The sequence below is a fragment of the Canis lupus genome, chromosome 6, assembly GCF_011100685.1.
Source record: "Canis lupus familiaris isolate Mischka breed German Shepherd chromosome 6, alternate assembly UU_Cfam_GSD_1.0, whole genome shotgun sequence".
Classification (NCBI taxonomy): Eukaryota; Metazoa; Chordata; class Mammalia; order Carnivora; family Canidae; genus Canis; species Canis lupus.
Genome location: NC_049227.1, coordinates 2666002 through 2681950, shown reverse-complemented (window position 1 = coordinate 2681950; position 15949 = coordinate 2666002). Strand labels below are relative to the sequence as shown.

Genomic DNA, 15949 nt, shown 5'->3' with positions numbered 1-15949 from the left:
TTGTCATCATATTGATCCAAAGAGCTTACGCATAGATTAAATCCTTCAAAAAAAAAGGGAGGGTTTGGTTATCTAATAATAGCAACCAAGTGTTTATATGGAAAATACCAAGTATCTGAGAAGAGCTATACATGGAAGTTTTCATTTCTGTGAGAACTGGTGCTTTCTTTTTTTTTTTTTTTTTTTTAAGATTTTATTTATTTATTCATGAGAGACAGAGAGGCAGAGACACAGGCAGAGGGAGAAGCAGGCTCCACGCAGGGAGCCTGACATGGGACTCAATCCTGGGTCTCCAGGATCACGCCCTGGGCTGAAGGCGGCGCTAAATTGCTGAGCCACCCGAGCTGCCCCAAACTGGTGCTTTCTTTTATTGTATGACTTTGAAAAGCTGACAGAGCCACTTGGACCCTATGTGATATTACCGAACTTCCATCAGTGATGTGTATTATTAAGAATTTCTCTTCTAGTAGTGTCGCAGTGACCTTTCAGCACGCCCGTTCGTCATCTTGATGACCAGTGACAGAGGTTAAAATAAAGTCAGTACCTTCCAGAACCACCTCTTACTCGTTACCCTATCTGTCCACAGATAATTTTACTTAAGCTTTTGTCTGTATTTTCATCATACAGATGAATACGGTCCATACCAGGCATTTACGGCACAGTAGGGATTAGGTTAAGAGCTTTCTGCAAATGACCAGATAAGGCATCACTGGTTGACTTAAGGACCAAAGTAACTGACAAGTCCAGATTTTACTGTCTGGGTATTTACTGTTGGTGTAACTGTGCCGAGAAAAGGGAGAAAAAACAGCCAGTTCAGTAATTCCAATGAGCTTCAGTTAATCCTCTCCCCAACAAGCATTTCCACCTAACAGCATTTGGGAGCCATCATGAGCATAAGAAAAGAAGCCAATAGATAACGGCGAGCTGGTCATCACAGAAATGTTTTGTTTTGTTTTGTTTTTTAATGATTAACATGATTTAAAAAAAAAAAAAAAACCTAGTTAGGGACGCCCGAGTGGCTCAGTTTGGCTGAGCCTTTGGCTCAGGACATGATCCCAGAGTTCTGAGACCGAGCCCCAAGGCGAGCTGGGCTCTCTGCTCAACGGGAAGTCGGCTTCTCCTTCTCTCATTGTCCCCTGCCCGCCCGCACCCCCCCCCCGCCATGCTCACCATCTATCTCTCAACTAAATAAATAAAATCTTAAAATAAAATAAATAAAAACCAACCTAGTTAAAAAGCCAACCTCAGTAAATGAGGTCACTAAAATATTTTGCTTTGGGGCTAAGTACCTGCTCTTTCTCCTAACATCCCATCAGTGAGTTTTGCTCACTTTTACCTTATTGTTCAGTGAGGTTTAATTAGAAACCTTATGGTTTAGCTTCGTTAGCAAATACATATGCTTGGAAGGCTAACTAGATTTTGATGCTTAGTTCAATTCACTTTTTGTTCTGGATGATGTGGTTAGCGGAACAGTAGGTAAGGCACGCCCTCCTTTGGTTAAAAGCAATGAAAGATGTTGTATGTGCCACTTTAGCAACTTCTTTTCCATGAAGGTGTCCCCAGTGACTAAAAGTTTCATTATCTCAATTCAATTAGGAAGACCCTTGCACACGAGATGGCTGCTTATCCTCCCTTCCCAGCAAACTCTTTGTAATCCCCAAGCTCCATTTTGCTTCATGGACCTAAGTTGTGGTTAATGGAACTGTGCTGTGTACCGTGCAATATTAGCACTAAATAATTTGGCAACCAAATTAAAGGAGGCACTCAAAAGATTTTTATAGATTTATAGTGAATTAGAAGCTTTGGTTTGGGGTTTGACTATTACTTTATAGTGGAGCTTGGACAAGCGTGTTCCCTGTGGATTTGAGCAGAAATTACATTGTCCCCTTTCTCTGTAATGTTCATTTCCTCATTCTTTCAGTGCCCCCTCGCCAAGTATTTCTTGAGGGAGCTTACAACCTGCAGATTACTTAATGTACCAGGCTCTAAGGGCACTCATCTGATCTGGTGTCTAGTTGCTTAGCATTCAGTAGTGAGCATATCCTAAAACCCTGTGAGCATGCTGCCTGCTTTCAAGGGATGTCGCTTCCAGCTTGGAGAAATCAGGTAGGTTTTTTTGTGGAGTAGGAAGGGTGGATGAGTGGGATTGCAGCCTCCTGCAATGCAGGAATGTCAGACTGACTTCTCTTGTCTCTGATGCTCACACAAGCTAGCTCAGGTGCCTCCTTGTGGACTTCACTATACAGAATGGGACAGGGTTGTGTTTATTTATTTTTTATTTATTTATTTATTTATTTTATTTTTTATTTATGATAGTCACACAGAGAGAGAGAGAGGCAGAGACACAGGCAGAGGGAGAAGCAGGCTCCATGCACTGGGAGCCCGACGTGGGATTCAATCCCGGGTCTCCAGGATCACGCCCTGGGCCAAAGGCAGGCGCTAAACCGCTGCACCACCCAGGGATCCCCAGGGTTGTGTTTAGAGCAGACATGAGGGAGTTTGAGGTGGCACGAGCCCAAATGGATGTAAGCATCAGTCAAGTCTAAGAGACTAGAGAAATGAGTCAGAAACAGGCGAAGGGCCATGTATTCACAGATGGGAGCCCACTAGGTCGAGAAGTGGTGGCAGGGGGAGGGAAGCGGAGCGTCAGGCCCGGGCCGGGCCGGGCTGGGTGGTTGGTGATGCTTGTTGGAGGAGGCGTGAGATTTAGAGAGAAGGTGGCTGACAATTAAGAACATGGGCATCCGTGCTCGAGAGGGCTACTGGCCTCAAAAATGATGCCAGGGTAAGGAAGGGAGGAAATGATGAGCTAGTCTCTACAGCCTTTGAGGAGGGTGACCTGAGCATAGCTCCAAGGTGGGGGAGATATACATGTATATTTTATATATATATATATATATATATATATATATATATATATATATATATATATATGTGTGTGTGTGTGTGTGTGTGTGTGTGTATATAAATAACCGGGTGGAAAGAGGGCAATGGCAGCTGCTGGCAAGTGCTTCACAGCCAGAGCAGTTCTTGATGGCTCCCTGGGCTGGGCTGATCTCTTCCTCGGGTAGTCGTGGGACATAGGGAAAAGACCCCCCTGCATTCAAAGAATATCCCTACTTTGTTTCTGTTTGTTTTTGGTGGTAGTGTTTTCTTTTAAGATGTAACAATGATCATTTGAAAATTAGCTTGTAGTCATGCAAATATTTCTTCATCACTTCCAGTTACTAATGTACTGTGATCTATTAGAGTATAGCAAAGAGTCATTAACAATTAATTTGCACAGCAGATTATTCATGCAGAATTCCTAATAAAATGAGCTTTAAAATACTATCATTTAAAAAGTTGCTAAGATGGGCCTTTACGGTGAATAATAAGCTACTTTGGAGGGGCGGTAGTTTGAATAAATAGGATATGGTTGTATTCCTCAAGCCATAAGACCTCCAAGACTGTGCACAAGTACCGTCCAGAGGCAGGCACCTCTGGCCCCTCATAGGCTGACCTGCTCTTCAGCAATCTGGGGATGAAGTGGTACATGGGTGGCTCTTCTCACAGCATTTGTAAACCTGAACCTGACTCCAGTGCGGAGCCTGAAAGCAGCGTTCACAGTCTTCTCTCCTGGTTTCTGCCTCTTTCTTTGATAACTGTCTTTCCTGCCATTCATCTTGGGTTTTATCTTTCCTTTTTCCCCTTGCTGCTTTAGAAACAGATGCAGTCAGATCCTCATAAGCTGGACTTTGGATTGAAACCTGAGTTCCTGAGCCGCCCCCCGGGCCCCAGTCTCTTTGGAGCTATCCACCACCCCCATGACCTGGCCCGGCCTTCAACTTTGTTCTCTGCCGCTGGTGAGTTCAGAGCTCAAGGAAGGAGCTGAGAAATACAGTTCACAAGTAGTTAAATAAATTATGTTACTGCTCTGGGCCACCACTCAATCCCTCCCCCCCTAAAACAAAACAAAACAAAACACAATTTATGTCAGCTTGTAAGGCAGCATCAGTACATCTAGGGAGATGGACCCTTCTTCACTGATAGGCCCACTTTCATTAAAGAAGGAAAAAAGATCATCTTTCTCTTCTGGGACTCCTACTGCTTCAGCTCATTATTTGCTTCTATATTAAACCAGTATAACTCACAAGCATGTCAGACACTATTGAAAGAGATCAGAAAGCTTACAAGGGCACAGCGAAAGGAAACCGAGCCAGGAATCGGTAAGGACTGTCCTTCCTGTACTCGGTAGCTCTGCACCATGATGCTCAGTCGTGCTCTTTTTCGAGAGTCTGAGGATGAAGAAATAACAAGAGAGTTGATTGTAGTATGGTCCGTGATGCGGAGGGTCAGTGCGTTGGTTGCTGGGTTTCCTCTCCTACGGCTCATTAACCTCTGAAAATACACGTTCCTGAATGTCTCGTAGGTATGCCAAAGTGGGGGTGGTGGGAACTGGGGGTCACCTCATGAGATCAGATCCCCACCCCTTTACACTCCAAGTACATACACACAGAGGGCAGTGGCCATAAGGAGTATCAGGAAATAAGAACAGCCCCCTTGGCATCACTCCTTATTGTTCAGTCCTTCTAAAGCTAGTTGGCCGCACAGAGCTGCACTCGTTAATACTGGCAGGTGGTGACGCCGAGCTTGTTCTGCTGAGGAGCTTGCTCACTGCATTCCGCCTGCAAAGTAGAATTGATTCTTCTGGACATAAATATTCACGGGGCTCCCTGCTTCTGGTCCGTAGGGAACAGGGTTCACATCCATCCTGCCTGCTGCCTTCTTTTACCCAAGACTCATTTTTGGTTGACCTGAGGCTCTGCCATTCAGAAAGAGAGAGACTCCCCCATCGCAAGAAGTCATCATTAAAATGGGCCTTGTTGCCAAAGCAAGTGAATCACCCTTGAGGGTAGATAGAATTTGCTAAGGTCTCTGGTTTCGCTCTGTCGGTTCTGTCTAGGGACATATTTGAAAGCTTTGTTACCATGGCACCTAGGCTCTGAGACGGAGCTACATTAAGAGCAATTTTTGGAGAGAAATAGAGAGATTTCTCCCTGGCTTCCGCTTGAGCCAAGCGGATGAATTGGCTTCTTTTGCTTCAATAATTCTGGAACTGCAAGGCACCCCTGGAGGCCCCGGGCTGAGCAAGGCTCCGATCTTCATCGAAGCATTAATTAGCTTGTACTACACAGACAGCGTGCGGCCAGATTTTTATTTAGCTGGCAACACTGTTGACACCTAATGAATACGCTGGGCTGTGTTCTCTTGGTAGAGACGGAGTATCATTTCTGCGCTGCCTGGGTAGAGCCGAAGTCACCCTCTAGGGCCAAACAGATGACTCCCCAGGTGCCTTCCAAATCTGAGTGCCCATAACTGTAACGGATGTCCTCTTGGGCTCCATGGCTACCTCCACAGCTGGGGCCCCCGAGGCCTTGGAATGCAGGGAACAGTAATCCAGAACATAAATTGAGTTTGTAGGGCATGGGGGGGGGGGGGGTGCGAGAGGACAACACTCCCCCATTCGGTCTGCTTTCCTGAGAGAGTTCATACTTGTTTATAGGAGCTCAGCCAAAATGCAAGAGACTGGAGTGGTTAGTCAGTTCATTGAGGCCCCGTGTATACATCCCTTCTGGAAGGTCATCTTTTTCAGTATAAGCAGTTTTGGATTTTGCCCCAAGATGGTAATTTGGGGATATTTTGAACCAGTGTGTATAATTCACACACATGTGTTGGGTTCAGCCACTTTCAGCAGCCTGCTGGGAATCAGCCTGACATAAGCTCAAGAGGCTCCCTCGGGTGACCCTGGCCGATCTGCTCTAGAGCCGAGCCTGCCACCCCAAGAGCCTGTCTGCCCCACTCTTGGCTGCACTGGAAGAAGCCAGTCGAATGTCCTTGGCTTTTTCGAATCTCATCCCCCAGCTGCTTCCCGTGCATGCACCCTGCGTCTCCGTCTCTCTCCCTTTCCCTTCCCACCTTCCTCCAGGACAAGGGTGATGTAGCACCTTCTATATATAGTGTTTAGGGCAAAAAACATAACAGTACAGGAGATGTGGACGGGGAAACTGATGGACAGAAGACTGTGGAACTTGAACTAAGGTCCCTGGTGGGCAGATAGAGTCCATTAGAAGATTGTTGGTGTCTACGCACACAGGAATAAAGCAGCTTTTCCTGGCACTGAAGCCAGAGGAGAGCTGCTTGGAGGACTTCATCTCCCATAACCCGATGCAGCTCACAGTCACGGGTTCTGTCGGGCCAGGTCTTGTGCTGTCCGTCCAGATGGGCCCGTGATGGCTAACATGTTCCTCGGGGAGGGGGCCCTGCAGGGACCGGAGCCAGGCCGCCCAGACACGCCGCTGCACAACAGCCACTCCCGAGCCAAGGATTATAAAATGTGTTTTCCAGATCGGTGTTTCACACAGTGAAAAACTTGCTCCCCAGAATGCCCTACGAAGAAAGTATCCTGTGGCCAAATGTTTCCCTTTCTGAGAACGAGTGAGCCCAGGAACATTCCAGCCGCTCCAGTGAAGAACCGTGCTTCACACTTTGCAACTTGACGTTTGAGCCTCAAACTTACTTGGTTGTAGGATCACCCCCGCTGCCCGCCCTTGCGATATTTCTCCATTCTGCCAAAACTGTGTGTCCGTGGCTTTTAAAAGTAACAACTTCTGTTTGGTGGTGGCCAGCCCAATTTGGAAGATGGGCATGACTTACTTCCTGCCACCCAACATAAAACCTATGGTTGCCAGGTGTGTTGCCCGTATGGACTTCAGCCATGTCCTTATGTTAACATAGTCACTCCCCCTTTCTCACAGGGCCCTCAGGTAACTAGGGGCCATTTGCGCGGTAAGGGTCGGCGTTCTGTGGAATCTGATTTTGTCATGTTTGACTTTCTAGGTGCTGCACATCCAACTGGGACCCCCTTTGGGCCACCCCCCCATCACAGCAACTTCCTTAACCCTGCCGCTCACCTGGGTGAGTTGCCATCAGTGATGGGAAATGACATGTGCATCTCAGAAAAAAACCCTTTGTTTGCCGCTCTCCTGCCGCACTTCGTGGGAGGTTGGCCATCGTCCTAGACACCTCAGGGACGTATTAGGGAGATGATGGCATTCTTGTAGAAGTGTGAACGCCTGCCTGCCATCATCAGGGTTTCAGCGCCTCTCATGCCAACTGTAGTCTTAAAGTCGCAATCCTGTCTGAGGTGACTGATGGTGCAGTGGGAAGGAGTCAGGCCCCGGTACCTCCTGGCCTGCCCGCTGGAGCCAGACGGTGAACTCTTGGCCCATGTTCGAGGGCACCTCCAGGAGGTGGAAGGAAAGGCAAGGTGATGTTACGAGGAGACACGACCTGCTATTTCGTTTTCCCCTCACATTTCACTGCGAATCTGTCTTTTCCTAGCAAGGGTACATGCTCTAGTTGGGGCCTTTATTTATTGGGTATTTTCTGTGAGCATATGAGTAGGCGCAGGCAGTGGTACACGAAACAAAAGGGTGTCTTCACAGATGCGGTCTCATCACTGAGAGATTTTAATATTAAAACGTTCATCTGATTTGTTCTTGTAGAGCCTACAGACTCCTTTCCCTGAAGAGAGAGGACAGGACTGGGGGCATCTTAGGACGCTGTGGCTTGAGTGATACTCCCCACATGGCATAGGAGGAGTGGGGCAAAGTGCACAGTTTTGGGGAAAAAAACAGCTCCCGTAAATGTTTTGGTTAACTACTGCCCAGACCCAAGCCCAGGGAGAACCTCCTGCACAACATGATAGGACAAGCAGGGTCAGGTCTGCGTGTAGCGAGGGGCAGGGGTCCCTAGGGCCTCCCCACTCCTGGGAACCTCTTGTGTACCTCTGTCAGCCCACTCCTGCAACCATTTCCTTCTTCTCAATATGTTTGCAGAGCCTTTTAACCGTCCGTCTACATTCACTGGCCTCGCAGCGGTTGGTGGCAATGCCTTCGGGGGACTTGGAAATCCTTCAGTTAGTGAGTACCTCTAACTTTTTAAAAATCCGCCTTGGACTGTGTCTCCTCTGATCTGTCTGTGGCTCCAGACCTTTATAGCTAAAAGGAAACTCTGCTCTTGGGAAACAGATTAGGTTATACCAGGAAAAGCAGGTCCACAAGTAGAGCGAGGGGAAAGGGTGCATTGACATCTAACATGGTGTTTGGAGGTTACTGAGCGTCAGGAGAGGCGCTGTCACCGACTAAACTCCAAAAAGTTGCTTAAGCTCATCCATATGCCATCTGTCCCCTCCTCTCCAAGACTTTAGCAGCAGCTCCCCAGGGAAGAAACACATATTCACCTCGCCGTTGCCATTAGTGGCACTGAGGAGACTCTACCAAGAGTAGCAGGAAAACGGGACTAGCTACTGAGGCCAGCCAAGTGCAGGCAGCATTTCGTACTCTGTACTCTAGGAGGACTGTGTTGTTTACTAAAAAGTATCTCGAGTGGGTTTTCCCAAAGAGTTTTAACACCTGCTCATTTTTTAGTCAGAATACTCAACCCGTTTTCTTTTGTGCCGTCCACATATTCTGTTCTCCCGGCACTGGAGGCCTAAAATGCAGCCCCAAGTGTGCCCTCCCAGTCCCTCCCACGCAGAGGCCTTACCTGTCTGCTTAGGTCAAGGCCCCGTCCGGGCTCGATGACACCTGCTTGTGTCCGCTAGCACTGTGGGAAGAGTGGCCGTCCCGTTAGCGGGGTTGTGGGTCGAGGATGAGCCTGAACACGCCTCATCCAAGTCACCCCACGAGAGCGCCCCCTTCTGCATGCCTGCGGGGGCTTCTGCATGCACCAGATGCGTTCCTTTAGGCACCCTGGCCACCTGTCTGGTCCCTGGCGACTTTAGTCCGCCCTGTCCCATCGCCTTTGGTTAAAGAACAAAAGCTGTGAGCTACCTCTCCAGCGTAGGACAAGCGCTCCTCTAATGAATCTGTTAATTTCCTTTCCTTTTCCAGCTCCCCATAATATGTATTCATTTTAACTCTGAGTGCTGTTTAAAGTTTTTTGGTAAGTACCTTCATTACAGCAGATTATATAATTTCTCTTAAACCTTTTTGTTCTCCACTTCACCATTTCAGCACCCAACTCAATGTTCGGCCACAAGGATGGCCCCAGTGTGCAGAACTTTAGCAACCCTCACGAACCCTGGAACCGGCTACACCGAACGCCTCCGTCGTTTCCGACCCCTCCGCCCTGGCTGAAGCCAGGGGAGCTGGAGCGTAGCGCGTCCGCTGCAGCTCATGACAGAGATAGAGATGTAGATAAACGAGACTCATCTGTTAGTAAAGATGACAAAGAAAGGTACGGAAAGAAACCGTTCTCGAGTCCCACTGGGGGAGCCCGCTGTGTGCCCCGTGTGTGGGCCGTCCCCCCGCCCCGTCCTAGCCTCGTGCTCTGGCTGGCCCTGTGGCCTCAGCTCCTCGCCCAGCCCCAAAGTCCCCGAGCGCACCCCCGGCCCTGGCCCCGTAGCGCACTGCCACCGTAGGATCCCCTCACAGCGCAGCCAGAGCTTCCCAGCTCAGAAGCAGTCCGCCCCGAGAACCTCCGAGGTCCCTGCGAGCACTAGTGTATCCAAGTAGCAATCTTTCTCTCCAAGACAGCGAGTTGGAGCTCTGGACCAAACACACACAGCATGAATCAATACCATATTTGCTTTCAAGTTCGTGCAGTCCATTAAATCATCCATAGGTTTTTTTTTTTTTCCCCTCTGTCTCTCTCCCTCTCTCTCTCTTTTTGTTTGCTTTTAGAAAGTCACATTTGCATTGTCTCACCATATTTTTCTCAAGTTTTGTTCAAACTCGAATCCGTGGCTCACAGCCGACTAATAAAATTTTGCTAACCCAGACGTAGAAGAGCATCAGCAAGCATTTCTGGTGTGGGTTTTGTTTTGCCAGCAGGTAAATTACCTTGACTAACCATTTTTTTAGCTCTGTACTTGGTAACCCATGCCTATGAAAGGAATTGCCTTAAAGAGGAAAATCTCTCAGAGTATCTTCTCTGAAGAATGTTGGAGGCACTCTTGAGCAAGTGTCCCTGTTTTCTTTCTGTAGGCGATTTTCCTTTAGAACGAACTGCTAAGCAGGGGAAAGACAAGATACGTTTGATAGGAAATACTGAACAACACTCTCCTTCTGGTACTCAGGCCTCAAATATGGTCCAAATCTTTAATTTTTCTTTGCCACGTATAGGGTGTGTGGGTCCACATGCGCACATGCACACGCACACTCGTGATTTAAAAGAATTCAACTCCACAGACTGCGTGTTAGATTACTATGTATTCCTCGTAAGTCGTCACTCTAGCTGCTGATTGCTGTCTTCTAAAAGAAAAAAACACATTTTTCCTTCAAGACAGTATGTTAAAAATCTAACCATGGGGAGGACCACTTCTCGCATGCAGCTCTTGGCTGTAAAGCGCCAGGGTGCAGCGGGTGTAGCCTGGACTGGGAACTCTCTTTGGGCCGTCTGTCCGTGAAGTGGAGCCAACGTTCTCATTCTTTTCTTGATGGGTTCAAAATGGCCTTTGGATTAAAGTCAGGAAACTTAATAAAATACACTCTTTTTTATTCTTACCTTTTAAAGAAACTCCTCCTCTTAGCCTTGCATGTTGGCTAGAAACAGGATCTGTAGGGGAGCCCTCCTTCGTTCTCTGGCCAGGGCCGCCCTCGCCTGTGAGCCTGCCGAGCCCATGAAGCGTCTTGCGCGTTGCCTTGGCCCGGTCTGTCCAGGGCTGTCCCTACGACGTACCCGGCCCTGTGTTCCCCCTTTGAGTCTGCCTTGTTGTCTTTCTGTGCTCTGCATCGTCTGCCCCCATCCCAAACAGGCCCCTAAAATTCTTCCACTTTCCATTCACAGATGTTCTTAAAATTGTCCTCCATTTGTCCCCTAGGGCCTGGGGACCCTGCTTGTCCTACTGGCTTTCCTCCATTTTCTCCAATTACGGCTCTCTTGTCCTAAAGCAGAAGCGCTCGCAGCCCACGAGCCCTGATATTGAGGTTTCCCTTGAGAGGCCCTGGAGTGCTGCATCTCCGAGAACGCTCTGAATCTGCGTCCTGTACTCGGAGACGGTCCCTCGTCCCGATGTCAGGAGATCGCAGCTCCCGTCGCATTCACATTAGACCCTTCCTCCTGCTGCTGTGGTGTCACAAAGGTGGAAGAAAGGTTGTCTTCGCTTTCGGGCTGGTCAGGCTTTCTTAACACGAGATGATCCTGGGAATGTAGACGGGCGGGCTGCGTGGCCACATTGCTATCGCCGGCCGTGCTATTCCATCTCCTCTTGCCAACAGCTCTTCGTCTGTGGTCTTGATGGGGGCATGTGAATCTCACACACGGAGACAAGTATTTCCCCCTCAGCTCCCCTTTCCCCCAGCACTTCATCCCATAGGGGAGTCAGATCAGGGTGCTGGCTCTGCCGTAAGAAGGGCACATCCGGCTGCCTCAGTGACCACGGGAGCCACACCCAAGCCTGTCCTCCTCACACCACCATTTCATTGGCAGCCCCTGGCTGGGTCGGCCGACCTGTTTCATTGCTTCTCTGTTTCCCTCTTCCTCCCCCAGGGAAAGCGTTGAGAAAAGACACTCCAGCCACCCTTCACCAGCACCTATCCTCCCGGTGAGCACCCTGGGACATAACCGTAGCTCCGCTGAACAGATCAGGGGTCATTTGAACACTGAGGCTCGTGAGAAAGACAAATCCAAAGAGAGGGAGAGAGACCACTCAGAATCCCGCAAGGACCTGACCGCCGACGAGCACAAGGCAAAGGAGGGCCACCTGCCCGAGAAGGACGGCCACAGCCACGAGGGGCGAGCTGTGGGCGAAGAGGCCAAGCAGCTGGCCCGGGTGCCATCGCCCTACGTGCGGACCCCCGTGGTGGAGAGCGCCAGGCCCGGCAGTACCTCCAGCCGCGAGGTGGAGCAGCGCAAGAGCGAGCCGGCCTACGAGAACCCCAAGAAGAGCTCGGAGGTTAAGGTGAAGGAGGAGCGCAAAGAAGACCACGACCTGCCTCCGGAGGCCCCGCAGACCCACCGGTCTTCGGAGGCGCCTCCTCCCAGCTCCTCGTCCAGCGTGCACCCGGGGCCCCTGGCGTCGATGCCCATGACGGTGGGGGTGACGGGCATTCACCCCATGAACAGCATCAGCAGCCTGGACAGGACTCGCATGATGACTCCCTTCATGGGCATCAGTCCCATCCCGGGCGGAGAGCGGTTCCCATACCCTTCTTTCCACTGGGACCCCATCCGGGACCCTTTGAGGGATCCCTACCGAGAACTTGACATTCACCGGAGAGACCCGCTAGGCAGGGACTTCCTGCTGAGGAACGACCCTTTGCACCGTCTCTCGACCCCCCGGCTCTATGAGGCCGACCGCTCCTTCAGGGACAGAGAGCCTCACGACTACAACCACCACCACCACCACCACCACCACCCACTATCTGTGGACCCGCGGCGGGAGCACGAGCGCGGGGCCCACCTGGACGAGCGGGAGCGCCTGCACATGCTCAGAGAGGACTACGAGCACACACGACTGCACCCCGTGCACCCCGCCTCCCTGGACGGGCACCTGCCGCACCCCAGCCTCATTGCCCCGGGGCTCCCCAGCATGCACTACCCCCGGATCAGCCCCACCGCGGGGCACCAGAACGGACTCCTCAACAAAACCCCTCCAACGGCAGCGCTGAGCGCGCCCCCTCCACTCATTTCCACGCTGGGGGGCCGCCCGGTCTCCCCCCGCAGGACTACTCCTCTGTCGGCAGAGATGAGGGAGAGGCCGCCTTCCCACACCCTGAAGGACATCGAGGCTCGGTAAGGGAGAGCAGGACATGAGAGAGGAAGGAGAAGCTCTACAGCGACACGACGCCAGACCTGAGAGAGTGCGAGAGAGCGAGCGAGAACGGACCGCTAACACAGACTGGGGGCCGCACGCCCCCGCCTCCTCCCCTTGTAAAAAATGTACAGACTCAGTGCAGATTTTGAAATGTTTTTTGTATATTATATGTTGAAATTTTTCAGATCTTTTAGCCAAGTCCTCTGTTCTCATGTCCCTAACTCTTTTGGTTTCTCGTATAAAACTTTTTTTTGATTTGAACCAAAACCGTGAAGATGGCAAACACGCACCGATGTGGTGGTAACTGGGGGAAAACCAAGGGCAGCCCACACAGTCCAGCGTGTGGAGCTCCTTCAGATGAGAAGGGAAGGCCGTGTACATAGTTATGTAAAAACACATTGCTTCGTGAGCTAATGGTTCATATATGCAAAGGGTAAGACGAAAGCTTTACTTTGTACAAATGTAAATAGATAAAGAGTAAGTAACATAATACATTAATACTTCTTAAAATGTGCTATTTGCAGACTTAATATCAGCGAGCGTGGCCGACTACGGCCACGTTCCCATATATTGTTATAGACAGCTAAACCCTTCAACTATGCAATGAATGTTAGGGCTTTTCTCAAAAGCCCTCCTGACTCAAAGGAGCCTTTTCAAATCCATTTACAACATACTTAAGGTCATATTTTCCCTGAACAAGCGCTTACGTGATATGACTCTGTTTTCCTTGCTTGTGTTTTTCAAACAGAAACAATCCGATTTTGCAGCTCGGACCCCAGGCCGAAACCTTGGCTTTCGGAGTTGCCTGTGGGCCGCGGTGGCGGGGGGAGCGCAGCCCCGGAGAAGGGGAAGCCGAAGGCAGGGGCCACCAGGGGAGGATGGGAGTTGTCAGATGCCAAAATCAGGGGACACAGACAGGTCGCCAGCATCTCGTCACCATCAGTCACGTGATTTCACACACACCTCATGTGGGAGCCATGCGGTTTTTTTTTAGTGTGTCCTATTTCATATCTGTGCACACCTCCTCGTTCTGTAACGAGATTTGATGACACCCAAACAAATCCTGAAAGAAAGCTTCGAGTTTTCTCAGATGATGGATATGTTTTTCACTGTATTCAGTAACTGGCGGAGTTAGGGTGCATGTCTCCTGATGTGACTCGCTGTATTCCAGTTGGTAATAAAGTCTGGGAATCACCGGAGCAGGTCCACCTTTCGGAGCCGTGGAGAGTTACAGAGGGTGAACAGTGGCAAAGTCTTGCGTGTGCGTGTGGTTTTCAGTTCGCATCAACCTTCATGTGTCTTCACAATACTTTTATAATACATTAAGCCTCTTGTCTACATATTTGGAGAGAATATGACTTTACTAGCAGAGAAATACAATATATCTTGTCTACTGGACTGTAAAATATATGTATGAAATAAAATTAGTTCCATTTGGTCTTCTAGTATATTAAAGTGCTATCCGATGTTGTTATCCTGTTTTTGCAAAAAAGAAAAAAAGTTAACTACAGACCATTGTTTCTAATAAGCAGAGAGATCTATTTTAGTAGTAAACTGAAGGTTTAGTTGTGAGCTTCAGATTTTTGTGAACTCCAGATGTTGTGCAGTGGTTTTTTTTTTTTTAAGACAACTAAAAAAAAAAAAAATCCCGAGGAATATGTACACTGGAACTGTAGTGGTAGCTTTCAGTATTGTAAAGAGATTGTTCTATACGGACCTTTTTGCTGTTTATCCTGTATGTAATAAAGTCCTTTCTAGACCCTATGTGAAAAGACACGTGAAAACCGACTGACTCTTCAGCATGTTCTCATCGGTGGAACCTACTTGTGTAATGTAAACTGTGCCATGTTATTAAAAAAAATGTGAACCCAGCTTCCAACTGCTTGTTTGTGTGAGATGGCCATCCTTAACCTTAGGGAAGAAGCCGTGCTTGCAAGACCGGGCTCCCGGAGAGGAAACACGCTGAACCCAGCCCGCGTGAGGACTCCAGGCTGAGCTGCGGGGGCCCGTCACCGGTCGCCCTACCCTAAACGCAGTTAGCGACCTGCCCATCAGTTTCTCTAACGTGCGCGCCCCGCTCTGGCAGCTGTGGATCTTCCGTTCTTTTCCTCTTTATTTTCGGGGTGCCCTAAGCCACCCACTGTTAAGTGACAGGAAGGGACTCACGGCCGTGGCGGGGCATGGAGGCGCAGGTGCGGGCAGCCTCGGAGCCCCGTGGTCGCTTCAGCGGCACACCTGATGGAGCTGATGTCGGGCCTGTGACCACCGTTTTTGCTCGCTCCTTCCTTTGCGTTTCAATCTGCGGACCTCGGTCGTTTGTATGTTATTCCAAACATTCCCAGTATTTTCCTCCTGTCTCTTACTTTCTCTGTGTCTCGTTGAACAGCCTGGCCTAGCCCTGGTGGGTTTGCAGCCTCCCTGCACCATCCCCCCCCCCCCCACACACACACACACACACGCCCCGACTTCATCCTCTGAAATCTGGTTTTGTTTTTTCAAAATGTAAAAATATGTGTTAATTTTTCTTGTGTTGATCTCATGAAATTGCTGTTCGGATGCGATCGTTTGGATTGGTGTTTGTTATCTCTCTGGGAAGAAGCAGTCCAGGGCAGCGGGATGTGGGCACCCGCTGTCTGGGGATTAGCCGTGGAAGTGACCAGAAGCACGGGCTCAGCATTTGTGGGGGCGGGGGGCGGGGGGAGTGCCCCACGGGGGAAGCGGGTTCAGGAATGGGGCTTGCAGGCCCGGAATGCCGAGGGGCGGAGAGGGGGTTCCCGAATAAAGACCCACTCCCCTCCTCTTGCCCTTCTGCTAACACCTGCTTCCCTGACCGGAGAATAGAACTTAAAGACAAACTAGTGGTTTGGAAAAGGCGACAAATGCTGTTTTCTCCGGGTCGGGCAATTGTCGGGACCTTGCAGACCCCAGTGCTCTGCAGCGTCCTGATGGGCCCAGCCTCGCGGCTCCCCACGCACCGCGCGCTGTCTGCACGGCCCGTGTGCCATCTCAGGACGCAGAAGAGTCAAACTCTCAAATCAGCCGTGGTGTTTAATCCCTGGGGCTCTCTTCATCTCGACCTTTGCATATTTCCCTCTAATTATGCTCAGCATCCCGGCCTTGATGGGTACTAGCACCAATTTGATTTCC

The 15949-nt window shown here is 49.8% G+C and overlaps 1 protein-coding gene across 12 annotated transcripts in view; it reads left to right on the top strand.

The window, feature by feature from the left end:
- AUTS2 (activator of transcription and developmental regulator AUTS2) overlaps positions 1-14681 on the top strand; it is a 1128325-nt gene extending 1113644 nt beyond the window's left edge. For all 12 annotated transcript variants that reach the window (XM_038539028.1, XM_038539030.1, XM_038539031.1 and 9 more), the window contains 5 exons: positions 3704-3845; positions 6880-6957; positions 7881-7964; positions 9060-9282; positions 11536-14681. In XM_038539028.1, coding sequence (XP_038394956.1) covers positions 3704-3845; positions 6880-6957; positions 7881-7964; positions 9060-9282; positions 11536-12784 — 1776 coding nt within the window. In that variant the 3' untranslated portion in view covers positions 12785-14681. The remainder of the gene's footprint in view (positions 1-3703; positions 3846-6879; positions 6958-7880; positions 7965-9059; positions 9283-11535) is intronic.
- Positions 14682-15949: the final 1268 nt, after the last annotated feature.